At 43.4% G+C, this 27,225-nt stretch overlaps 1 protein-coding gene and 1 long non-coding RNA gene across 6 annotated transcripts; one reads left to right on the top strand and one right to left on the bottom strand.

The window, feature by feature from the left end:
• Positions 1 to 460: 460 nt before the first annotated feature.
• Positions 461 to 22,495, bottom strand: LOC311111788 (tyrosine-protein kinase Fes/Fps-like). 5 transcript variants are annotated; one of them, XM_084154620.1, is made up of 19 exons: positions 22,250 to 22,495; positions 18,926 to 19,243; positions 16,978 to 17,151; positions 12,077 to 12,173; positions 11,625 to 11,808; positions 11,018 to 11,155; positions 10,590 to 10,709; positions 10,335 to 10,457; positions 8,549 to 8,744; positions 6,020 to 6,097; positions 4,843 to 5,052; positions 4,649 to 4,771; positions 3,642 to 3,695; positions 3,405 to 3,523; positions 3,210 to 3,304; positions 2,976 to 3,099; positions 2,208 to 2,365; positions 1,628 to 1,750; positions 461 to 928 (listed from the first exon to the last, which is right to left on the bottom strand). In XM_084154620.1, exons 2-19 carry the CDS (start codon positions 19,148 to 19,150, stop codon positions 777 to 779), a joined length of 2,493 nt encoding a protein of 830 aa, XP_084010746.1. In that variant the 5' UTR covers positions 19,151 to 19,243; positions 22,250 to 22,495; the 3' UTR covers positions 461 to 776. The 5 variants fall into 5 exon arrangements, with proteins under 5 accessions (XP_084010746.1, XP_084010749.1, XP_084010750.1 ...); XM_084154623.1 differs by having other exon boundaries at positions 18,926 to 19,202; positions 22,250 to 22,468; XM_084154624.1 differs by having other exon boundaries at positions 18,926 to 19,186; positions 22,250 to 22,468.
• LOC311111790 lies at positions 22,075 to 27,225 on the top strand. The gene is made up of 3 exons (XR_014610790.1): positions 22,075 to 22,474; positions 23,532 to 23,592; positions 25,435 to 27,225. It is a non-coding gene; the product is annotated as an uncharacterized lncRNA (long non-coding RNA).

Raw genomic sequence — 27,225 nt, 5'->3', positions numbered from 1 at the left:
GTTGGACTTACTGCCAAATTCTCTAAAATGACATTGGAGACGGCTTATGGTAGAGAAATGGCAACAGCTCTGGTGGACATTCCTGCAGTCAGCATGCCAATTGCACACTCCCTCAAAACTTAAGACATCTGTGGCATTGTGTTGTGTGACAGAACTGCACATTTTAGTGGCCTTTTATTGTTCCCAGCACAAGGTGCACCTGTGTAATTATCATGCTGTTTATTCAACTTCTTGATATGCCACACCTGTCAGGTGGATGAATTATATTGGCAAAGGAGAAATGCTCACTAACAGGGATGTAAACAAATTTGTGCACAACATTTGAGAGAAATAAGCTTTTTGTGCTTATGGACAATTTCCAGGATCTTTTATTTCAGCTAATGAAAAATGGGACCAACACTTTACATGTTGCGTTTATATTTTTGTTCAGTGTATATTAAAAAAAGACAAGACAACAGAGAAAGATATCCTATCAACTCTTTAAAGCTGATATAATAGGAACATTCAATTTGTACATTTACAGTAATGTAATACAGTAAACAATAGCAACATTCAACAGATATAGAATATTCTACTTTGTAGAACATGGTACCAATGTTTTCAATACACACGTCCTGTGTACTTACATTACCTTTGGTCTCACAGCCTGGTGCATTATCACTACTTAAATATGGTAAAATCAAGATCACATAGCAACTGGTTTTCTCTATAATCAATGTATATTAAATAAAGGCAACATCTGCTCCATATGAAAAGGTAAAAGAGAATCAAACAAGTCACTTGAGTAAGGACACTTTGTGGTATAAGGCACTGAGTTCGGTCCTGAGTTTGCTGAAGGATGGCCGGTTCCTGCTGTCGTACTGCCAGCAGCGACACATAATGGCATACACATCTGGAGGACAGGAGTTTGGGGCTAGCATCCGGTATCCTAGGAGACGGGACAGCAGAACATGATTGGACATCAGGTTGGCTTCACCTGGGGTTTATCCAGAGGGGTGAAATGGTTTGGACTCCTGTATAGAGCTGACCTAACTCCATATTCTACCCAGAGTCATGTCTGTTCTATACACTTCTACAATGTCGCGTCTCCACTCCTAAACTCCTAAAATAGCTACACGGACAATCTGAGTTAACCTTGTATCCTTATTGACCTTTTTATTTTTGCACCGTCTATGCACACTCACAGGGTCCTACACACTCACTCCAACCACTCACTCACACATAATATGCAATACATTTATACTGACTCTACACACACGCACTCACATACAAGCTGCTGCTACCCTGTTTATCTTATATCCTGATGCCTTGTCACCTTATCCCTATACATATCTACCTCCATCACTCCAGTATCCCTGCACATTGTAAATATGGTATTGGAACTGACCCTGTATATAATATGCTTACTTACTTATTGTGTTCTTCATATTTCTTCTTATTTCTTGTGTGTTTTTTTGTAGTATTACATTGTTATTGATTATTGCATTGTTGGGTTTTCAGTTTGCAAGAAAGGCATTTCACTGCACTTGTGCATGTGACATTAAAACTTGAAACTCCTACAGAGCATGAAGTACAGTCAACTCCAAATTCTGACTAATGTGTTAGAAATCTCATTGACTAGCTGTACCTTTCTCCACCTCGTCCCGTGTCTGCTGGTTGGTCATGTTGGTGTAAGGGGTGACTCCCCTGGAGAATATCTCCCATAGGAGAACTCCAAAACTCCACACATCACTCTCCGTGGTGTACCTCCCTGAAACACAGGCAGGGGGCAGCATTGAGACAGCTTTTCCATTTGACGGTGATCCTGGAGAGATCCCATACCCATTCAACTGTACTACTACTGTATGCTATTCCACAATCACAGCCTGAGAAAAGTAGTGATCGAGTTTTGAAAATGAAGCTTCCTCTAAGCCCCAAATGGTATGTTCTGACATGTTCTGACAGAACTCTGTTTCACAAGCACTCCAACCCCAGAGAGCACAGTTCAGTGTGTCTGTTAGAGACAGATGATATTTCAGAGAAATACAAAAGCAGTACACTGATCACAGGGTGAGGAATGATGGCTGAGTTGACAGGTTGTTGCCATGTCTAGTGGGTTATCTCTAGCCTTGGGATATGCAGATAGAGATTGATGAATAAAGAGAGGAGGGGAGAGAAAGATGATTGTCAGTGTTGTGGCCGGCGGGGCAGGGCCAGATGGGACGTACCATAGTTGAGGGCTTCGGGGGCTGTCCATTTGACAGGGATCTGTTTGAGGCCCCCAGTGGCAGAGTAGACCCCATCCTGCTGCTCGCGAGACATCCCAAAGTCACTGATCTTCACCCTGCTTTGTTCTCCCACCAGACAGTTACGGGCTGCCAGGTCCCTGCAGAGAGAGAGAGGAAAGAGAGAGAGAGAGAGAGAGAAAGGGGGTAAGGAAAAGAGGAGAAAGACAGAGAGCAAGAGGAAAGGGGGCGATATAATCGAAGTGGAAGAGATAGGTAGAAGACGAGCCACAGAGAGAGAGAGAGAAACAAAAGACAGACGATAAATAAGTGAGAGAAAATCAGCCGCTCTTGTCATCTGTGGGCTCCCTGATGCAGGGTGTAGTACTGAGGGGAGGCAGTTTGACATGCAGTGTTAGGAGGAGTGATAGGGGTAACGGGGCTGGAGCATCCAGCCTGGATGTGCCCCTGCTGGGTTAATTATCCAGCACTCCTCTGATGAGCCAGGAGCCAGGGCTCTGAGCCCTCTGTCCTCTGCTCCTCTACTACCTCCTCAGAGACACAGCAGCTTAACACTCCTAAGGTCGTTCCTACGCTACAGGCTCCAGTAACCCCTACACACTGGGTTAACTTCACTGTCCTGAAAACCTCCATCTGTTTCATCATCTAGAATAAATTGTGCAATCAAAGGCAATGTAATCTTGTCACATTGTATGTCAGCCTTCATTCAGCTCCATGTCTGAGACTAGATCCATCTCCCTAGCCTCTCACCGGTGGATGCATTTCTTGTTCTCCAGATACTCCATGCCAGACGCCACATTCTCTGCCATTTTCACCAGCATATTTGACTTCAGGTTGTGACCTTCACAGCGCAGGAAGGACAGGAAGTCTCCCCCTGGCAAAATAGACACACACACAGTCACACACACTTTATTAGTCCATTGTAATGATAGAATGTACTGTAGCTATGGTTAGAGTGTAAAGGCTCTCGACAGATTGGCTCACCCTGTACCAGCTCCATAATGATATAGATGGGTTGTTTCTGTGTGCACACACCAATCAGCTTCACTATGTTAGGATGGTCATACTGCTTCAGGATCCTGCACAGCAGAGAGAGAGCAAGGTCAATGTGAATGAGAGAGAGAGAGACTGAGAAAGAGAACGAGAGAGGGAGAGAAAGAGAGAAAGAAACAGACTGACCTGGCCTCCATAAGGAACCTGTTCTTGTGTTCTGGGGCCAGGTTCTCTCTGCAGGCTTTCACAGCTACCGGAGTGTTATCAGAAAGCAGACGACCACTGTACACCTCCCCAAAGTTACCCTGGACAACAGACACACATCAGGCTTGATTCTGTATCTTGGCTAAAACAAAAACAGAACGCCAACCTGACAGAGTCTCTCATAACTCCAAACAGACATTCCACAGGTGGTGAGCTCACCCGGCCAATGCTCTGCCCCAGGATGACATCATCGTGTTCCAGAACCCACTTGTCCTGGAGGTAGAGAGACAGAGGAACCAATCAGAGACACAGGTGCTGCTGTTCCTTCTGAATGGTAATGTATGTGGGTGTGGTATGTATAGCACTCTGGAGGAGGTTGGAGAGAAAGTATGAGTATGTGGATCTTGGGAGCTCATTAAAATCTGATGGATCCTAAGTGACTGCAAAACGCTGAGACAGCTGGTACACAGAGTGGTGAGCAGAGCAGGTGGATGCTTAGAGTCCATTCACTTCCAACATGCTCAGGAGGGGCAGAATAGAAGCCTGACCGCATGCAGGCACAAACACAGTGTTTTGCACACACTACAAGGTCGCAATTCCACACAAAAAAAAAACATAGGCCTACATATATACATACAAGAGCACCCCCTGACTCACACATCTCCCTACTCCCACAGACATAAAGTTAATCCCACAGGTCCAATCAACACCAACACACAGGACCGGAGACACGGGGCCCCATTAACACTTTGCAAGGCCCCTGACTTCTCAACCTGTTAGAAACATTAACCAACAGCCTCTTGTCCCACAGCACAGAATGAGAAGGGCAGCTGAGGGTTTTTACAGTAGTCCTGCAAAGGACAGATTTAGAACACCATCTGAGATAAAATGGTATGCAATTCATCTGTAAAAGGGACAGTCTCAGTATGACTCCCTGATAAAAAATAAAGGAGTCCATTATGTCATTACAATACTACTAGAGAAAGATAATAACTAAACATGTGGGAGTGTAATTTAATCATTATTTAGGTAAGTGAAACGTTAATATTTAAGAAATACATAGACAAATAAAGCGTTGGAGAACCTTGAATTAAACACGCTAAAACAAAAACAAGGGACCTTTCAACAAAGGTAAAACAGGATCTACAATAGATTACAGTTGACCTGTTTGTGTGTGTGTGTGTGTGTGTGTGTGTGTGTGTGTGGGTGGGCAGCAAGTGTGTTACCTTTAGGACAGGTCTCTTCAGGACAATGTCAGACCTCTTGGTGACGTGTTGGTGTGATGAGACCAGGTGATTAATCAGCATGGGAACGGTGTGGAATCCCTCTCCATCCAGGCGGTACATATTCTAAACACACACACTTTATAACCATACAAACTGTACAGACATGATCATATTGTAAATACACACACACTCACGTCTGTGCTCTGGATAAGGAAGTGCCTGCAAGAGCCAGCCCAGTGGACAGAGAGGACGTACTCCTGTTTGCCCTGACTCTGTCTGACCAGGAAGTCTCCATCGCTCCTCAGCAGCTCCTGGACCTCCAGCCTGGGGATGACGCCGTGGTACCAGTCCTGCTGCTCCAGGGGGCGCTCTACCTCTGGGACTGGGGACAGGGCAGGGGGCACCTGGAGGGGGTTCACACAGCAAGGTCAATGGGGGACCTGGGCATGCAGCGCCCACTGAGACTCATTCATAAATCATCGATTGATTTCAATGGGAGATTAGTGCGGTTTGAGATGCAAGAGACTCACATCTCTAGATGAGATTCAGCACAGGGAGAACAAACACTACTAAAGTACATCCAGTGGTGTAGTGGAGGGTAAACGAGTCAACACAGTTTACACACCTTTTGCGGAAAAATGCATTGAAAGAATAGGAAGGGTTACTTTTTCACCACAACCGGCAATCAGAGTTTACCCACCTATTTTTTTTAACCACTACATCACAGTAGAATAAATAGACAGGGTAACAATACACTGCTAAGGAGACTAAATACAAGGTAGATACAGCTACAAAATACATTAAATCAGGAGATACAAAATACACCGCTCAAAAACAATACATCTCTAAAGACCACACATGGACAGCTAGTCTTTTTATTTTTACTACAGACAACATGGCGCCAATTCAAATAGATACTATTGTTCAGATGAAAAGATAAGGCATACTACAACATTTTAAACAAACATCTCTAGAGATAAGATAGATAAAAATAGAGGAAAGCCAGATGAGTAACAAGGCGTTTCACAACTGGATTCCTACTCTGAACAGTTAGGCTTACAGAGAAAACTATTACTTACAGAGAAAACACAACCAATTGCTGTTTGACAAGGGAACAGTCTGACTTGAGTTGTTTGAATAGACAGAGACAGATAAATCAAAGGCAGCAGGTGGGTGAAACAGAACAGGTCCATCTGTGAGAGGGGTGATCACAATTGATGCCTCATTGACCATCTATGACCATAGTTGACCGTGTATGAACATAACAGATTGTGTATGCTGCATCAGTGGTATGACTATAACTGACTGTGTACTATGCATGACCATAGCTGACTATTTATGAACACTGACTGTGTACATTACATCACTGACCGTGTATTTGGGTTTGAACAGGCCGCTAAGGTGGCTTATGATGCCGTCCACACTGAGGTTTCTGAGGCCGTCCCTCTCCTGAAACAACACAGAGCACAACCATCATCAACCTCTCTTTTAGGAATGCTCATCACCACCACTACCTGTGTTAATAATAATGTGTAACAGCACTCAGAAACACTTGACATAATCCACAGATGAGGAGAGAATGTTACAAAACATTACACAAATGATGAGTAGAGAATGTCAAAGAACAAAATACTTGTTTGCTTTAGGGTGGCTCTGGATAAAACAGCACTATGAAAATGGGTGAAGGAATGCACTTGAGTCAACACAATGACACCACAAAGTATGCAAAGCACCAGGATCCTCAATCATGCCTCTGTTTCAATAGAGATGGCTGTCTGAATGAGATGAGGATAGGTTTTTCTCAGTACAGAACAGACTGGTTGAGTCAGTCTGTAGTTCAGATGCCTTCTAGTTTAACTGTAAGGTTACATAAGGGCAATTCCACGATAGCAGCATGACGCTGAGATGTTTTACTTTCAAAGTATGCCAAACAAAAACCATTGATTGTAAAGTTAAACAAATCATACAACTATGCACAAGCACTAATTTTAAACATTTACACAGAATTTTACAAAAACACATTTATTCGAAGATCAGTGCAGATGTAAAGTTTGGTAACAGAATGACGGTAAAATCTTCAGTTTTTTTATGTGACCACGTTTTCCAAAAACTTGGTTAAATATCTACTCCAAATTAAGATTAAAAGATGTCTGCAGAAAGATTGGGGTGTCAGCTATGAAACGACACCTTGAGTTTGAAAAAATCTATTTTGGATATTGAAGTACAGTAAGTGAAGTGGATTAACACCCAGTGACGGTAACAGAATGACATCATGGGTCCCTGATCTGTACTATACAGAAATGCATTATCTTCATGGTGATGTATCCTGAATAGGTACACAAAGGTAGAAACATGTTATATCCTCCTTTGCATGTTTGGGTATTATTCTACATACTGGCTATTATTCTAATGAGCTCCACCCCAAAACAAGACAACATTTGGTTGGTCCGGACCGCACCACATCTGTACCAATCATAGACGTCTATGTTTCACAAGTTTGTACATTACAGTAGAGTACAGTACAGCAGAGTAGAGTTCAGTACAGTACTATACAGTAAATTATACTGTACTCTAGTGTGCTCTACTGTACTGTACAGTAAAGTACAGTACTGACCTATACTCTGCTTTCCTTTACTGTGCTGTACTCAATCAAATCAATTTGCATTTGTCACGTGTAGACTTTACCGTGAAACACTAGCTTACGAGCCCTTCCAACAATGCAGAGTTAAAAATAAGAAAAATACAAATAGTAACACAAGAGGAATAAAATACACTAAAATGAAGCTATATAAAGGGAGTACCAGTACTATGTCACTGTGCAGGGGTATGAGGTATTTGAGGTAGATGTGTACATGAAGGCAGGGTAAAGTGACTAGGCATCAGAATAGATAATAAGAGTAACATAAAGAACAGAGTAGCAGCAGCATTTGATGATTGTAAAATGATATGTGTGTGTGTGTAGTGTATGTGAATGTGTGGGTTTGTGTGAGAGTGTCAGTGCAATGTTTGTGAGTGAGTCTACATATCGTGTATATATAGTATTGTGAGTGTGCATAGAGTCAGTGCAAGATAGGGTCAATGCAGATAGTCCAGGTAACCATTTAATTAACTATTTAGCAGTATTATGGCTATTTAGCGGTCTTTAGCAGCCTTTGCTTATTCCTAATATTTAGGATTGAAAATAGTTGAGCATTCTATATATGCCTTCATTAACATTTTAATGTTTTTGATGTGCTTCTATGAACTTCACATTTTAGTGCTCATATGGCTTTTTACATGGTGGCATTTTATAAATGGCCATAACACCAGGGTTACAACACAACCTGCATGGAAACTTTGATGCAATTCACTTTACTTTAGTCATCTGGTACTACTGCGTGTTTATAGAGGGGACGACAAACCAATTAACCTTTTGTTTAATTTCTTTCGTTTTCATAACAATGTGATTTCAAAAGCTTTTATATATCGCCCACTGATTTTCATAAGCCCACAGTACATTCACTTTTTAGTGATTATGTATTTGTCTAACTTAGAAAGCAGAAAACTACCAAGCTAATAAACTAAAGTACACAACAATCACATCTGATAATGAATGAGCAGAACCTGAACACACAATGGAGAACTAGAAATGAACAAGAGCCCATTTCAACATGTTTTACAAGATCTTACACAATGAGTGCAATCACAGGTCAGGTTCCCACGAGAGACAAGACAATGAAACAGAAGCAAGGGACAGAGATAATCTCAACCACAGGAAGCATGGTATCTCTTTCAGATGAGTGGCAGTGATCAGATATACAGAGGGTGTGTGTGTGCGTGTTTGACAGATAGGGAGAGAGAGAGAGAGAGAGAGAGAGAGAGAGAGAGAGAGAGAGAGAGAGAGAGAGAGAGAGGGCCTACACTAGAGGTGATGGAGGAGAGGGAGATACGGTCCTCTTCCAGCCCCAGGGCAGGTGGGGGTTCACTGGACCCCAGCCATTCCAGCTTCCCCTTCAGCAGCAACCTCTGGGCCTCCAGCCTGGTTCTAGCTCCCAGGGACAGCATCACCTGCTGTCGGCTCTCCTCCAGCGCATGCCTCTTACTGAACTGGTACACCCTGCAGAGAGAGGAGCAGCCTGTCAGCTCATCAATAAAACATTGTGATGTTACTGTGGAACAATGTGTCTCCATTTCAACATAATAACAATTCCATTGACTGTCGCCTCACTGTCAATATATTTACAGCATAACTACATTTACATTTACATTTTAGTCATTTAGCAGACGCTCTTATCCAGAGCGACTTACAGTTAGTGAGTGCATACATAATTTTTTTATTTTTCATACTGGCCCCCCGTGGGAATCGAACCCACAACCCTGGCGTTGCAAACCAGCCAGCCATTCCCTCCCCTACCCTGGACGACGCTGGGCCAATCGTGCGCTGCCCCATGGGTCTCCCGGTCGTGGCCGGCCACGACAGAGCCTGGATTCGAACCAGGATCTCTGCGATGCAGTGGCTTAGACCACTGCGCCACTCAGGAGGTTAACTGACATGCCTGATGGTTTTACATAAGAATGCTGGTTAACTGGCCCATCTCCTACACCTTAGCCATGACCATATCACTTCCGCAGGACACTCACCAACAGTATAGTTTAAATGAGATATTCTATAGGGGAGAAGTAGGGTTAAAGATGCAGTAAGTCATGTCAGAAGCTAGCAGATGCATTACTTACCAACAGCTGCAAATTCCAATGAAACTTTTTGAAGTTTCAACACTATCATGAACCTAGTAAATAAGTTTTGTGGGTCAGAGTGCAGTATTTATTTAGTTCATAGGACAAACATTTGTTAGCATGTTTCTCACACTGGCTTTAGCCATGGAGGGAGCAGACCTGCCCAGGCAAGTGCAGGGGGGTTGCCTAGCAACACGTGCCTTGGATGGAGAAATTCCCATGATTTGTGAATCTGTTCGGAACAAACAGCTAGCGCGACAGCTAAAATGGCTTTGAAAAAATATTTCAGCTAATAGGGAGTATCTAACAAAATAACAACATTATGGCATTCACTAAACATAAACTATTTACGTATAATAGAAATGTGGGTATATTTGTGGACAAAATTCTTACTTACTCAGCCTTCAAATATTGCACTGCTACATTAACTAACATCACCACTTGGGTAAAATAGTTATTTACTAATCCAGGAAGCATTCAGTCACTCCCGTCCGTCTCTGTGTTGATTTCTAAAGTGTTTAATCAAACCCATGACTCCTTAAGGAGATGCATGTTTCCCTCGGCTCCACTGAACATTAGCCTCGTGTCTGTCAACACAGCTGCTCCATCTATGCACTAAGAGCTTATTAGTCACTTCTAATAACAGCGGACAGGCATCTAAACCAAGACAAATGAGAGGAGAAGCTTGAAAAGTCTCCTCATATCACCATGTTATATTCATAAGGCATAGTGAGTCTGTCCCCCAGAGAGCATCCAGCTCAGCCAGCCATAGCAGAGAGGAGAGGAGAGCAGACTAAACTACTCTGATAGGACAGACTGCCTGCAGATGAACACCACCATTGAGAGGAGATACACCAACACACTGCAAACAGCTGTAAGTACTATCTATTTACACTGTACCTGCGTAAGTAACTACCAAGTATGCTTGCCCATGTGAAGTTGGACCTTCCTGTATATGTGGATATCACCTCACCTCTGACCCCGTTTGATGCCCTCTTCCTCTGCCTCCAGCTCCAACTCCAGCTGGTTGACTGAGGCCTGTTGGGAACTCACAGTACCAGCTAGAGATAGCAGCTCCTCTTCCACTGCAGTCAGCCTGGTAGAGGGTGAGAGACATGGGGAGAGAGGAGGTGCAAGAGGGGAGATGAAGGGGTGACGAGAGAGGAAGTGAAGAGGAGGGAGGAGGGGTGTTGAGATTGTGTGTGTGTGTGTGTGTGTGTAAACTAACCTGTGCTGGATACCCTCCACTGTGAGCTCATTTAGTTCCAGCTCTCCAGCCTTTAGCCGATCAGAGTCCTCCAGAAGACCAGAGTCAAACTCTACACACACCGGAACCTCCCCTACAGACCTGAACACACACACACACACACACACACACACACACACACGGTCAACCTTTCAGCCTCTTGACCGCACTAAGATCAGAACATTTACATTTTAGTCATTTATCAGATGCTCTTATCCAGAGCAACTTACAGTTAGCTACCTTAACATGAATGCACTAAGAGAGAGAACTGCATCTGACAGTCATAGCAAGCAATGTTTTCCTCAATAAGTAGCTGTCAGCAAAGTCAGTACTAGTAAGAAAAGACAAGTGCAAGTGTTAGTTCAAGAAAGTAGACTGTAGACAGGAGACAGAGGCTTGCAGCTGAATACCTGTTCTGTTGGATGAAGTTCTCGTACTCTCTGTGTGGCTCTATGGCCTTCAGAGCAGTAGACATCTCCTTGTGGACAGACACCACCTCCTGGTTGAGCATACTGGACATGTCATAGTACTCCTGCAGGATCTCCTTCCTGGGTTACAGGGCAAAAGTCTGTGGTCAGGGCAGTATTATTCAGTCCTGGTCTGGGGAACCAATGGGTTTGCAGGCTTTTTTCTAGCCCAGCACTAACATACCTGATTCATCTAATCAAAGGCTTGATGATCAGTTATTAAATAGGTATGTATAGTACTGGACTGCAACAAAAGCCTGCACACCCTGTGGGTCTCCAGGGCCAGTTTAGATTACATTATGTGGATTTGGACAACAGCCAGAAACTATTATATCAAACTTCCCATGAGTGCTTGAAATCTTATCTGAAGGGAAGGATATTAAGTGAGATACAAAACCATGCATTGTAACGATGGGATGACCATAGAGTCAGTACTTCCCTACCGCGCTGGACACACACACACAATATGATCTCATCACTGGCTGAGAGTTGTGCTTTCCCCTCACACACACACACACACACACACACACACACACAGAGACACACTTACAGTACGAGTACCATCTCCTGCTGTAGGCTCTGTAGTGCCATGAGCAGGGCAGGTTGGGCCTGGCTGTAGTGGTGCTGATGGTACACCTGAGCTGCTCTGACTGACAGCACATACTCATTATGAAGCTCATGGAGCCTCAGAGTAGCCTTCACATAGCGCTCCCTCGCCCGCTCACGCTCTTTATCTAAACAAACATAAGACACGATATATCAGTAGAACACACATCTGTAGCATAGAAGTGGAAAAACAACACACATGACAAATAGTCACTACTAATATGATCAACTGTGTTAATTCGGTGAATCATTAGGACACCAGTTGTCTAAACAGAACTATCAGGAGGTAATGGTCATCTGTTGTCCAGCATGTAATCCTTTCAGCCAGTCAGAGTGAGAGTGTATTTGTGCTGTTTGGAGAAATGAGACAGAGCCAGACAGACTGAGCTTCCCCACCTTTACTGGTCTCCTGGTACTTCCTCTTTGCCTGCACTGCATCCCTCACCAGCTGTCTGTAGCTGACCTTCAGCCTCTCCAGCTCCGTCTGGGTCACCTGACAAATGGAAAGGGTATATTGGAGTTACCTCACCATCCAAACAAGGTGCATAAATTGAAGAACAAATGGGATGCGTAGAGAGATATTCAGCCACTCTCTGAGGACAATACATTTCTACTCGTCCTGTGACCTAACCACACAGCACGGTCATCAGAGAGGGAAAGGAGGGGATCACAAATGTACTTAAAAAGGGGTGGAGGTGATACTGTACAAACAAGTGATAGGGGTGTGGTTTGTTAAAAGCGGGAGTGCCTTCACAGTGCAGGCTTTTGTTTGAACCAAGCTTTAACAGTTGAATCAGGTATATTAGTACTAGGCTGGAATAAAGCCAGCACACACTGTGGCCCTCCAGTAAACAGGATTTGCCACCTCTGAGACAAAACAGACAGATGAGAGAGAAAGGAGAAAGACCAGACAGGAAAGGCCCAACACCGCTCATCTCAGAGGTAGAAGCACACATGAAGTGGTTGGTTACGTCAGAGAGGCCCTGGTAACAGAAACTGGTCTTCCTGCATTTCCTTACCCTTAACGTTTCCACTAAGCCACCGTCTAAGGCAGTGGTCTCCAACCTTTTCTGAGTCAAGATCACTTTCGGAGTCAAAATGCAAGCCGAGCATGCATGTTCATTTATTTATTTTATTTTTCAAACATGACTTTAAAAAACGTAGGCCTATGTAACATTAACCAATTAAAAACAGTTCTGTAGCAATGATGTTTGTGCAGTAGGCTATAGGCCCAATACATTATCAGTGCATATTGGCTATGCTTGAATTGCCCTGCCAATGATGTTCTTCTCAGATAATTTTGAAATGATATTTAAAAAATGTAGGTATATGATCACACTGGTAATAGATCATCTGTTGTATTCCTTGAGGCAGTGAGCTGAATGAGCATAATAATTTGTTGTTTTCTCCGCTGAGAAAGAGGACAGAGTCTTCCAGCTGATGGCAAAACTCAAGTCGCACTGCATTATTTCTGCCTCATGCACCAATTCATGTTGTTATTCCTATGACCAGAGAAAGTGAAATATTCCTCGATATAAAAAAAGAAAAGCCACTAACAATAACAAACGCAAGCTTATCGAAACTTTGCTACACTCATTCATTGCAGCTGCAGTGCTGTTTGTAGCATGAGTGGAAGTAGGGAGAATGCGTATTTTATGGCTTATAAACGTGATGAACAAAGTGTTGACAGTGTTGAATTACAACTTAAACATGAACTTACTCATAAAAACAGCAGATCTTTGCTGTATTCATTGAGTCTTTCTAGTCATGGTTTTAATAAAAGTTTTTGAATCTCACAGTATCAACTTTTCTGTGACGATGACAGTGCACTTAATTTGCTCTCTGCGTCCGCCGGGTAGGCGGAGTTCTATCTACAGACACATGAAATGGTTCAAAATGAGAACACTTTGCCTTCCCTGTGCTAGGGCTGCTGAATCAAGTGCACCTACTGCCAACAGCACGAAACGAATAAAAAAAATTGGAACGCAAGGCTTTATCGTAGTTTTATTTACAGAAATGTTTGGCGATCGACTAGGAATGTCTTGGAGATCAACCAGTCGATTGCGATCGACCACTGATCTAAGGTTAATTATAACTATTTAAAAAATATATATAATTTAGGGAATAGATCAGTTTTAATATTGCAGATAGATTGTGGCTTCCATCAATGTAATTGTCTGCATCATTTCCAATCCCCCATATTATTTATATATTAACAGTCAAAAGTTTGGACACACCTACTCATTCAGAATGCTGTGGTAGCCATGCTGGTTAAGTGTCACAGACAGTGTCACAAGCAAAGCACCCCCACACCATAACACCTCCTACTCCATGCATTATGGTGGGAAATACACATGCGAAGATAATCCGTTCACCCACAACGTGTCTCACAACGACACGGCGGTTGGAACCAAAAATCTCAAACTAATGTCCATTGCTCGTGTTTCTTGGCCCAAGCAGGTCTCTTCTATTTATTGGATGTCCTTTAGTAGTGGTTTCTTTGCAGCAATTCGACCATGAAGGCCTGATTCACACAGTCTCCTTTGAACAGTTGATGTTGAGATGTGTCTGTTACTTGAACTCTGTGAAGCATTTATTTGGGCTGCAATTTCTGAGGCTGGTAACTCTAATGGACTTATCCTCTGCAGCAGAGGTAACTATGGGTCTTCCATTCCTGTGGCGGTCCTCATGAGTGCCAGTTTCATCATAGCGCTTCATGGTTTTTGCGACTGCACTTGAAGAAACTTTCAAAGTTCTTGAAATGTTCCGTATTGACTGACCTTCATGTCTTAAATTAATGATGGACTGTCGTTTCTCTTTGCTTATTTGAGCTGTTCTTGCCATAATATGGACTTGGTATTTTACCAAATAGGGCCTGTATTTGGGGAGTTTCTCCCATTCTTCTCTGCAGATCCACTCAAGCTCTGTCAGGTTGGATGGGGAGTTTTGCTGTACAGCTATTTTCGGGTCTCTCCAGAGATGTTCGATGGGGTTCAAGTCCGAGCGCTGGCTGGGCCACTCAAGGACATTCAGAGACTTGTCCTGAAGCCACGCCTGCGTTGTCTTGGCTGTTTGCCTTGGGTCGATGTCCTGTTGGAAGGTGAACCTTCACCCCTGTCTGAGGTCCTGAGCGCTCTGGAGCAGGTTTTCACCAAGTATCTCTCTGTACTTTGCTCCGTTCATCTTTCCCCCGATCCTGACTAGTCTCCCAGTCCCTGCCGCTGAAAAACATCCCCACAGCATGAAGCTGCCACCACCATGCTTCACCGTAGGGATGGTGTCAGGCCAAAGAGTTCAATCTTGGTTTCATCAGACCAGAGAATCTTGTTTCTCATGGTCTGAGAGTCTTTAGGTGCCTTTTGGCAAACTCCAAGCGGGCTGTCATGTGCCTTTTACTGAGGAGTGGTTTCCGTCTGGCCACTCTACCATAAAGGCCTGATTGGTGGAGTACTGCAGAGATGGTTGTCCTTCTGGAAGGTTCACCCATCTCCACAGAGGAACTCTGGAGCTCTGTCAGAGTGACCATTGGGTTCTTGGTCAACTCCCTTCTCCCCCGATTGCTCAGTTTGGCCGGGCGGCCAGCTCTAGGAAGAGTCTTGGTGGTTCCAAACTTCTTCCATTTAAGAATGATGGAGGCCACTGTGTTCTTGGGGACCTTCAATGCTGCAGAAATGTTTTGGTACCCTTCCCCAGATCTGTGCCTCGATACAATCCTGTATTGGAGCTCTACGGACAATTCCTTCGACCTCATGGCTTGGTTTCTGCTCTGACATGCACTGTCAACTGTGGGACCTTATATAGACAGGTGTGTGCCTTTCCAAATCATGTCCAATCAATTGAATTTACCACAGGTGGACTCCAATCAAGTTGTAGAAACATCTCAAGGATGATCAATGGAAACAGGATGCACCTGAGCTCAATTTTGAGTCTCATAGCAAAGGGTCTGAATACTCATGTAAATAAGGTATCCGTTTTTGCTTTGTCATTATGGGGTATTGTGTGTAGATTGATGAGGAAATGTTTTTATTTAATTCATTTTAGAATAAGGCTGTAACGTAACAAAATGTGGAAAAAGGGAAGGGGTCTGAATACTTTCCGAATGCACTGTACCTTGCACTACCAAAGTGCTGAGGATGGTGGTCCTCTGTAGCTCAACTGGTAGAGCACGGCGCTTGTAACGCCAAGGTAGTGGGTTCGATCCCCGGGACCACCCATACACAAAAATGTATGCACGCATGACTAAGTCGCTTTGGATAAAAGCGTCTGCTAAATGGCATATTATTATTATTATTATGTCTGCATTAGGCCGGTGACCTGTTTGTAGTGCACTGTACAGGGTACTAAGGCAAAACCTGACCCAGGAAATGTACAAACTGCAACCCATAAACCCAACCATGGAAAGGGCAAAAACTATTGTCATATTAAAGTCCCCGATGGCTTTTGCTCATCAAAATGCATTTACTATGCAAGAAAAATTCTCAATTAGACAACAATGGCCAAACTCAGTTACAGCCCATTGGATTTAATTTCAACTGAGTGCTGTCTGTTAATGAAGTTGCATTAACTGTGCAGCTCTGCATCTCAAAGAGGAGTGCCTGCTGCATATCCACACTGTTGGAAAGGGAATGCATTAAATTCACACATTTGTGGTACTTTTAACTATTTCAAGCCCAGACTTTAAAACAGCTTTCTTTGCAACATATGCCATGATCTTCATAGTAAGCACATCATATTACAGAGATTAGGACAAGGTGACCGTCTGGTCTGACTGTTTGTTTCAGGTGATAACAGTATTCCCACTAAAGGTCCTTCGGCAATAAGCCTTAATAATAGTCATATTAATAGTCTTACAGTAATAGCCCTTTGTGCAACATTATTATTTATACAGTTCCTGTTTGACAAGATCAGAGGCAAAAGGCTCTACATAGATATGTAAACTGTCTCTAAAATAGAGTGGTAACCAAATAAACCATCATAACACATTAACAAACAAACCAGATACAGTATGAGCTATGAACAAGATTCAGAAATAGCACCACTCTCTGTAAATGTGTGTGATTATTTTCAACACTGTAGGCTACTGCATATTTCTCAACACAAACATATAGCTTAAAGCCAGCATGTGAAAGTGGAAGCTACTTCACATTTTGAAAGCAAACTGACAAGGTGTTTAGTGGAGGACTACAAAGTGCCTGGTAATCTTTATCAGGGCAAATTTAGTTTTACAGAGTGATATGTTAATCTGTTTGTGTGTGTGTACGTGCAGTCGTGTGTGTGTGTGTGTGTATGTGTCTGACCCTGCTGAGCTCCTGGCTGAGCTGGCTCCACTGCTCTGCATAAGTCTTCCTGAGCTGCTGCTTGTCTCTGATCAGCAGGGTCAGTTTGCTGAGGGGCCCAACCTGCAGGTCCTCAGACTGCCGCCGCATCACACGACTCAAACTCTCCGTCTGAGACACCAGCACACCCCACGACTGAAAGAGGGAGGAGGGCAGAGAGAGAGAGAAAGAGACAGACAGAATTAATAAAGAGAATACTCTGCGTATCGCTATCTACTGATCAAACGTAATAATCAATCATCAATACTATTTGAAAGGTCAAGACCACTTTGCAGCTGGGGGTGGATGTAGTCTAATGTCCAAACCAGTGAGCTTGCTAAAACCCACTGATACAGTGTAGGGGTCATTCCATTTGATTTCAATCACCTTTTGACCGCACCCCTTTTGATTTGAATGAAACTTCCCATTCATATTTGTCTATGGTAGAAGTAAGTGGTCAGAAAATGACTTTTTGGACCGGAATGCCAAAACATTTAGAAGATAGAGGTGCTCAAAGTTGACCCATTTTGCCTACCCCGCCCGACCATGAGACATACTGTACATGTCTTCATCACTGGAAAAGATAAACGGTTGAGTTTGACATCATTTAAAAACAGGGTTGTCAAACAAAACATTTCATTTTTTTTATCCTTTAACGTCAATTACCTACAAACAAGTAAACTACAATTTTTTTGGTTTTGGCTTATGTTGTAGCTTAGACCCTATTTTACATAATCCGAGATGTTTATATTGTCGGTTGAGACACAGTATACTTTTGAATACAGGGTGGGTGTAATTTAAATCATAGAAATATAATTCATAGAACGGACATATCCCAGACCACTGCAATTTAGCCGGTACATCATTGAAATATAATAATTTTTACTTCCAATTACTACCACAAAGATGACCACCGATCCACCCACCGTCAAATGTCAACTTAAATAGGAATGCCTATTATATTATCTATATTTCAATAGGTTTCCTATGGAAGATTGACAGTATAATTTAAAACAACTGTCACCCACCCTATCCTCAAGAGCATGCTGTCACGGTTTCGGCCGAGGCTGCTCCTCCTCCTGGTTCGGGCAGGCTTCGGCGGTCGTCGTCCCCGGAGTACTAGCTGCCACCGATCTATGTTTCATGTTCGTTTGGTTTGGTCTTAATGTTGTACACCTGTGTCTAGTTAGTCCTCGTTAGTGTTCTATTTAGTTCTCGTTGTGTGTGTCTGTGTTTGTGTGTGATTGCGCTTCTGTTACGTGTTGGAGCTACTATTTCCCTCCAGTGTTTTGGAGTGGTTACTTTGCACATGTTTTGTGCGCCGTTTATTTTGTCGCCTGTGTGCGCCTAGTATTCGCCTTCAGGCTTATTGTGCTTTTGTTTTGTGTGAATTTTGCACTAAAGCCTTTGGACTGAGCCTCTGCGTCCTGCGCCTGATTCATACACCACACCCACCTTCAGCACCTTATGACACATGCTGTGTATCAACCGATGGCAGGCACAATACAAACACCTCAGATGATGTACAATAGGGTCTAAGCTACAACATATGCGAAAAAAATCAGAGTTTACGTGTTTTTAATAATTTATATTAAAGGTTACAAAAAGTACCATTGTTATTAAAAATCATGTTTTTTCAAGAACATATAAAATAATGACAACCCTGTTTGTATGCTTTTAAATGATATCAAACCCAACCTTTTATATTTTCCAGTGATGAAGACATGGATTTCTCATGGTAGGGTGGGGTATGCAAAATGGGTCAACATTGAGCACTTCTACCTCCTAAATGTTTTGGCATTCAGGTCCAAAAAGTTACTTTCGGACCACTTCTATGATGAGCAAATATTTATAAAAGGCTTCATTCAAATCAAAAGAGTCAATGTTATTTATTTTTTTTCTTAATCAAATGGAAGGACCCGTAGAGTACCTGGTTGAGCTGGCTGATGTAGTCCAGTCCTCCCCCAGGCTGGGGCCCCTCCAGTTTCTCAACCATGGCAGCCATCTGGTGCAGCTGAACAGAGAACTCCCGGTCACTCTTGGACCGCTGGCTCATCCACTTCTTCATCACCTCCATCAGACGCAGCTCCGAGTCCTGCAGCCGCATCAGGGCCGTGTGGGCCTGGGGACACCACAGGTCCTCCCCAAACCCCATCAGATCTGCACCCAGAGCAGTGGGAACCCAGTCAAACTGTAGACAGTAGACACTGGAGTGGATGTGGGAGAATGAACCACACACGTGATCTGGCTGATAAGGTGCAGGAAGATTAAAAGAAAAACTGAATGAGAATGCATGGGATTTATCCTCTCATCTCATGCTACTCATTGACTACAGCTCAGCGTTCAACACCATAGCACCCTCAAAGCTCATCACTAAGCTAAGGACCCTGGGACTAAACACCTCCCTCTGCAACTGGATCCTGGACTTCCTGACGGGCCGCCCTCAGGTGGTAAAGGTAGGTAACAACACATCTGCCACGCTGATCCTCAACACGTGGGCAGCTCAGGGGTGCGTGCTCAGTCCCCTCCTGTACTCCCTGTTCACCCATGACTGCATGGCCAGGCATGACTCCAACACCATCATTAAGTTTGCCGACGACGCAATAGGGGTAGACCTGATCACCAACAACGATGAGACAGCCTTTAGGGAGGAGGTCAGAGACCTGGCTGTGTGGTGCCAGGATAACAACCTCTCCCTCAATGTGATCAAGACAAAGGAGATGATTGTGGACTACGAAAAAAAAAAAGAGGACTGAGCACACCCCCATTCTCATCGATGGGGCTGTAGTGGAACAGGTTGAGAGCTTCAAGTTCTTTAGTGTCCACATCACCAACAAACTATCATGGTCCAAACACACCAAGACAGTTGTGAAGAGGGCACGACAAAGCCTATTCCCCCTCAGGAGACTGAAAAGATTTGGCATGGGTCCTCAGATCCTCAAAAAGTTCTACAGCTGCACCATCGAGAGCATCCTGACTGGTTGCATCACTGCCTGGTATGGCAACTGCTCAGCCTCCGACCGCAAGGCACTACAGAGGGTAGTGCGTACTGCCCAGTACATCACTGGGGCCAAGCTTCCTGCCATCCAGGGCCTCTATACCAGGCGGTGTCAGAGGAAGGCCCTAAAAATGGTCAAAGACTCCAGCCACCCTAGTCATAGACTGTTCTCTCTACTACCGCACAGCAAGCGGTACCGGAGCGCCAAGTCTAGGTCCAAAAGGCTTCTTAACAGCTTCTACCCCCAAGCCATAAGACTCCTGAACAGCTAATCATGGCTACCCAAACTATTTGCATTTGTCCCCCCACCCCACCCCACCCCCTCTTTTACACTGCTGCTACTATCTGTTTATTATCTATGCATAGTCACTTGAACTCTACCCACATGTACATATTACGTCAATTACCTTGACTAACCTGTGCCCCCGCACATTGACTCTGTACCAGTACCCCCTGTATATAGCCTCCCTACTGCTCTTTCATGATTTTTTAGTTAACACTTATTTTTCTTAAAACTGCATTGTTGGTTAAGGGCTTGTAAGTAAGAATTTCACTGTAAGGTCTACAACGGTGCATGTGGCAAATAAATGTTGATTTGATTTGATTAGACTCTGGACTTTGGGTGTACTTTCTTTACTGGACTGTAGTCAGGTGAATTAGTTCAACTTAGTGAGGCATAAATAATTCCAAGACTACACAACTGATTATTAAAACAAGTTGTAGTTGTGTAACTCTAAGCAAATGTGGCATGTGGAGGGTTTCACTTCCCAGTGATTTATTTTCAAGGGGGAAAACAGTTAGGCAGCACTTCCTCTTGAAAACAGAACAGCTGACAAGTGTGATACGGTTCTAAACTGTTTATTGGTTTTAGGGTACGTAATTTTACTAAGTGAGTTATTACACTATTACAGAGAAGAACGGTAAAATAAGATGGATTTGAGGCTTAATAAATAGTGCAGCCTACTGTGGAACTGGCATCATCCATAACCACTCTCCTTTGCCAAGATAATCCATCCACCTGACAGGTGTGGCATATTAAGAAGCTGATTAAGAACATGATCATTACACAAGTGCACTTTGTGCCAGGGACAAAAAAAGCCACTCTAAAATGTGCAGATGTTGAGGGAGTGTGCAATTGGCATGCTGACTGCAGGAATGTCCACAGAGCTGTTGCCAGAGAACTGAATGTCCATTTATCTACCGTAAGCCGCCTCCAACGTCATTTTAGAGAATTTGACAGTAAGTCCAACCGGTCTCATAACTGCAGACCACTTGTATGACGTCATGTGGGTGAGCGGTTTGCTGATGTCAACGTTGTGAACAAAGTGCCCTATGGTGGGGATGGAGTTATGATATGGGCAGGCATAAGCTATGAACAACAAACACAATTGCATTTTATCGATGGCAATTTAAAAGCACATAGATACCGTGACGAGATCCTGAGGCCCATTGTCATGCTATTCATCCGCTGCCATCACCTCATGTTTCATCATGATAATGTATGTCACCATGTCGCAAGGATCTGTACACATTTCCTGGAAACTTAAAATGTCCCAGTTCTTCCATGGCATGCACACTCACCAGAATTGTCACCAATTGAGCATGTTCAGTATGCTCTGGAGCGATGTGTATGGGTTCCAGTTCCCGCCAATATCCAGCAACTTCGCACAGCCATTGAAGAGGAGTGGGACAACATTCCACAGGCCACAATCAACAGTCTGATCAACTCTATGTGAAGATGTGTCCCACTGCATGAGGCAAATGATAGTCACACCAGATACTGACTGGTTTTCTAATCCACGCCCCTACTTTTATTTTTTTAAAGGTATCTGTGACCAAGAGACGCATATCTGTATTCCCAGTCATGTGAAATCCATAGATTCGGGCCTAATTTATTTATTTAAATTGACTGATTTCCTTATATTACCTGTAACTCAGTAAAATCTTTGAAATTGTTGCATGTTGCGTTTGTATATTTGTTCTGTGTACATACAACAGGGATGAGGAATGTGTTGACGAAACCTACACCTGAACATGTAAAACCGCCCTGCTGATGAGTTTACCCTGATCGAAATTCGATCACACAAAATCCTTTATCTAACTTCATAGGGAGATGTGCATGTGTAGTTAGCTATTGAGTCCGATACAAATTGTATCATTATCAATAGCCCATGTAGGCTTTCATTACGATTTCAATAATAGTATACTGTAGTGTAGCCGACCATGAGCCTACGTCGTCTGAAAGAATATTCTCACCTCAGGTTATTGCAAGCAGTCCACTCCGACGTTGCAAGTATTTATAGCATTTGTAGGCTATGACGATTCTTATCGAGGAGGCATTAATTTAATTGTGGCGACAGGAACTGTTACAGTGAGGTAGTATTGATATCACTGGTCAGGCACCGCGACCAAACTCACATCAGGAAAAATCTGAAAGCAGGAAGCCAGCGCTGTCCTACCACAGCGGGACTGACTGGGGAGGTGAGTGACTGCGTCCTCTTCGGGACGGATGGCTTGGTACAGCCCTGGTTTTAATGTCTATGGGTACAGCACGGTACAAGAACATAGCAGCTCATTAACTGGGTGGATAAACGGGACAATAATTGCAAGTAAGCAGGTGACTGTACATTGGAACACAGCATTAGCTTGAACAGCGGTTGTCCTACTTGCGCTAGTGACATTCTCATGATCCAAAATTATACTTTCTGAAAATACTCTAGAACACCTGCCTACAGCACAATGAAATATAAAAGTATGAGATGTACATGCATAAGAATGCACCATAAATATAAATGAAAGGACTTGTTAATGACGTCAATAGAGTAATACCCATAAAACCTAGCGGGCAAGCAGGTAAATTGTTCCAATCGTTTTCCTCATTGGGGATTTTAGAAACACTTAAAATAAGGGCTGTGTTTCGTGTAGGCGTGATGTTTTGATAACCGTGTAAATCTCTCTAGGAAAATGTGACATTGCTGACAGGTTAGGGCCCATATTCACAAAGTACTGATTTTAGGATACGTTTTGCCTTAGTACAATTACATTGACAAAGGGGAGGTTATCCTAGATCACTCTCCCTACTCTGAGACGCTTTGTGAATCTGGGCCCTGGAAGAAAGCTGTTGCCCAATACCTTGCACAGCAGTCGTTTCATCACAGGACCCTAGAGCAGTTGTAGGCAACCCTGTTCCTGGAGTGCGGCACACCAGAGTTGCTTTAAGTTCGCTTGAACGTTTGCGACGTTGCGGAACGGTTTGTACTGAACGCAAGGTTTTCCCAAAACAGTTTCGAACAGACTTTGAGATACGTTTGTGCCGTTCAGTTGGTGTGACTTGAAGCAATGAGTGATGTTTTTAAAGGGCAGCGGTGCGTTTTGAACCCACAATCCAACCCCTCCCTCTTTTTCAACTGGTCGTTCAGTACAGCGCCATTCAATTGAATGTTCAATTAGGTTTTTATGTGCTGAACCACAGCCCTGATCAACTGGGCTAATTGATCAGTTCAGTGATTGCCTAAATTCAACACACCTTGTCTTCCAGGTGAAAAGATGAAGTACCTGCGGGCACTCCAGGACCTGGGTTGCCTACCCCTGCCCTAGAGGTATTAATCAATGCTTATGAACTGAATATTGTATGTGAATTTCCATATATCAGTGACACTAACAAAATGGTTAAATTGTCTAACACCACACTCACAAATTCAAAAAAATTAATTACATTAAATTAACACCACCCTACTCCACTATTTAAATATTTATTCTTACCTCATGCCCTCAACCTGAAAGAATGGGACATCACCACTTAACACACCCTGTAACTCTTCTGATGTCAAGTCTCGCACACCCAAATACCTCTCTGCAGCTGCCATCACAACCTCACTTTTGTTCGACTTACGTTCCATCCCTGCAGTACAATTAATAACCATTGCTATAAAATGCTAAAAATCCAATCTTACTGAAACATATATCACTTGTTGGCCTATCCCTCTGTACTGGTACAGATCAACTACTCTCACCACTCCTCCCCCTTGACCCATCTTCCCATATGACACCTTCTGCACTACTCTTACCCTGGAAACCTCAACCTGCCTTTCTCGCACAGGACATTTCTGATCCCCAGCCCCATGGGCACCCCTACAATTAGCACATACCACTACTTTCCCCAATTCTACACATTATTTTGTCTCATGCCCTTCTGCACACTTCTCACACCTTGGAACCTCCCTCCTACACACTGCTGCCACATGCCCATAAGTTTGACACCTGTAACACCATTATGTATTCAGCACATAAGTTCCAACAGGATAACTTATATATCCTAACTTCACTTTGTCGGGCAAAGACTCAACTTCAAAACTCAAAAGAACAGACAATTCTGTTTCCCCACCCTATTTGCGTCGCACCAAATGACGAGCATCACAAACACCGGGGATCTTCCCCTTCAGTTGGTCAACTTTTACTGCTACCCCAGTAATCACTGCTTTCAATGGCGCCCTTTTCTTGAGAGCAAAACAATTCACATTTCTTGCCCCCATTTGTTTAACTCCGAGCGCCTTCTCCCTCTGACCAGCAGAAACACTAACAATTATTACTAGACCACTTCTGGTTACCCTCACCGATTCCACTATAACCAACTCTGTTTTCACCCACCCTGAAACCAAAAATGTATCAGCCAAAAGGCAAGGGTCCACTCTTTCCAAAAACTTCACTCCTACTGTCACAGACTCATCTTTATCCTGACCCTCGGTGCAAGCTTCGGGCTCCGAGTACTTCACCCTCATTCACTTCCATTTCTCCTCCTGTCTTCAGCTCACTCTGCTTACATTTTCTACCATTCTTCTTTAACAAACCTTCTCCCCCTTTCCCGCCATTTTTAACCGACTCAAGCGCGCAATCTTCCTCCCTCTCTCTCTCAGACCTCCTCTGCCTCTCTTTTTCCCTCCATTCCTCCTCCGTATTTCAAGTATACGTCTCCTTATGATAATACTGCACTCCTGACATACATCTTGTTCTTGCTTTCTCAAGGGACGCCATTTACGAGGCTCTCCAACCAAATCTTTGTCTAAAGTTACTTCCACCGTACTCCTGGTTCGCACCAGGGGACTCTGGCATCGTTGCCTATCTTTCAATTTTCTTATCTTGTTCTTGGCTAACCCGTCCGAAAAGTCAGCGCTCTCTCGCTTCCAGAGCCATCCCCGGTCTCCCCTACGGATTGTCCATTTTGAGATGCCGTAGCCAGTATACGCTTCCTCAAAATTGTCGGAATTAATCTAAGATAACTCAAGAAATCTGTCATTAATTTTGACGTTTTTGCCGAAGATATCTTAGTTTGATGTAAAATTGCGTGACTAAGATGTTTGGTGCAGCATCCAAAAAACAACAACAAAAAAATCATAAAATGTCGTCATAATATATGCACTAACTCTACCTAACTGTTTCGGCAGGGAAGAATGCGGCCGCCTTTACTGAGACAGAGTGCTCCATGTTCCTGCTGATCGAAAGCCTCAAGCTGGATGCAGAAAAATGTCCTGCCTTGTAGTATGGTTGCATCCATCTCCACCAGGCTCCAAGAAATCAGATGACAAACATGCAGATTAACTAAATAAAATTGTACTATTTATATTTTTGACAACTTTTACGTCACTACATTCCTAAAGAAAATGATGTACTTTTTACTCCATACATTTCCCTGACACCAAAAACGTATTGTTACACTTTGAATGCTTAGCAGGACAGGAAAATGGTCCAATTCACACACTAATCCAGAGAACATCCCTGGTCAGCTCTACTGCCTCTTATCTGGCGGACTCACTTAACACAAATGCTTCGTTTGTAAATGATGTCTGAGTTTTGGAGTGTGCCCCTAGCCATCTGTAAATAAAAAAACAAGAAAATTGTGCCTTCTGGTATGCTTAATATAAGGAATTTTAAATGATTTATACTTTTACATTTGATACTTAAGTATATTTAAACCCAAATACTTTTAGACTTTTACTCAAGTAGTATTTTACTCGGTGACTTTCACTTTAGTCATTTTCTATTAAGGTATATTTACTTTTACTCAAGTATGAAAATTGGGTACTTTTTCCACCACTTGTGTGCATTCATTTATTTCTGTATCTATTTGTGTGCATTTATTTCTTAATTTAATTATAATTACGGCAGGTTTGGTCCTCCACGGTAGTGTCATAAGTGCTTAGACACAGAAATGTTAGGGTTTTCACCAATGGTTTTCACACAGCTAAGCACCAAAGCCAATTCTTGTATTTCTCCGTTTTCAATGTACCTGTGCAGTACCGCCGAGACCCCTAGAAGTAGTTCTTCCTGACGTCGTGTAAAGACCAGATGACGTATACACAAGTTTACGCGCTGTATCCCGGGTGGCGCCATAATTCTACACAAATGCATTTCATTTCCGCCGGAAGTTGTTTGCACAACGTCTGCCGGTGTAAACACAGCGATGTCGACGCTAGCTTGGGAACACGGTTCTACTACTACTACAGCTAGAAAGGTGCCCATTCGCTCAACCACGGCGCCTGACAAGTTTTTGTCAGAACACTTACACCCATCCTTCCGTGGCAATGCCGCAACCCGTCAAGGAGCGGAGGGGGAGGAACTTGCAAGGGACTATTTGGAAACTCTGGGCAACAGCATTGAAACCAAAGGCTTAGTGGTGTGCGAAAAGGAACCGTGGCTTGCAGCATCTCCCGATGGAGTGATAAACAACGACATTCTGTTGGAGATCAAATCACCTGTGATGGGAAACAAGTCACTTGCAGAATTTTTGGCAACAAAGAACTGCGAAATCACAACTGTGGCAAACGGAGATAGGGTAGATTACCATATTGCCTGCAATGGTCCAAAAGGCTACTACATGCAGGTACAAATTGGGATGCACTGCACAGGGCTTCAGCACTCCAAGTTGGTGATCTGGAACAAAACTGAGCACCTAGAAATCGAAGTACCCTACGACCAAGGCTTTGTCCAGGGGCATATCATAAGGCTGCGCACATTCTACTTTGCCCACATGCTCCCGAAAATTGTTGATGATTTTGTTGAGGGAAGGTTACAGTTCTGCAGTAAATATCTCAGCATTTTAAAACCAAAATAAACTGCCTTATTTAGGTCATGCCCACAGGAGCCAACAGATGTCCATTGTTTACATGATCTCTTTATGCTGTGCAATATATCAGTGTGCCTACTGTTTGAGTGAAAATAAAGTTTGATGTAATTTC

Source organism: Coregonus lavaretus (assembly GCF_964263955.1).
Source record: "Coregonus lavaretus genome assembly, chromosome: 37".
NCBI classification, from domain to species: domain Eukaryota; kingdom Metazoa; phylum Chordata; class Actinopteri; order Salmoniformes; family Salmonidae; genus Coregonus; species Coregonus lavaretus.
The sequence above is the reverse complement of the archived record's forward strand: the minus strand, read 5'-3'. Positions and strand labels throughout refer to the sequence as shown.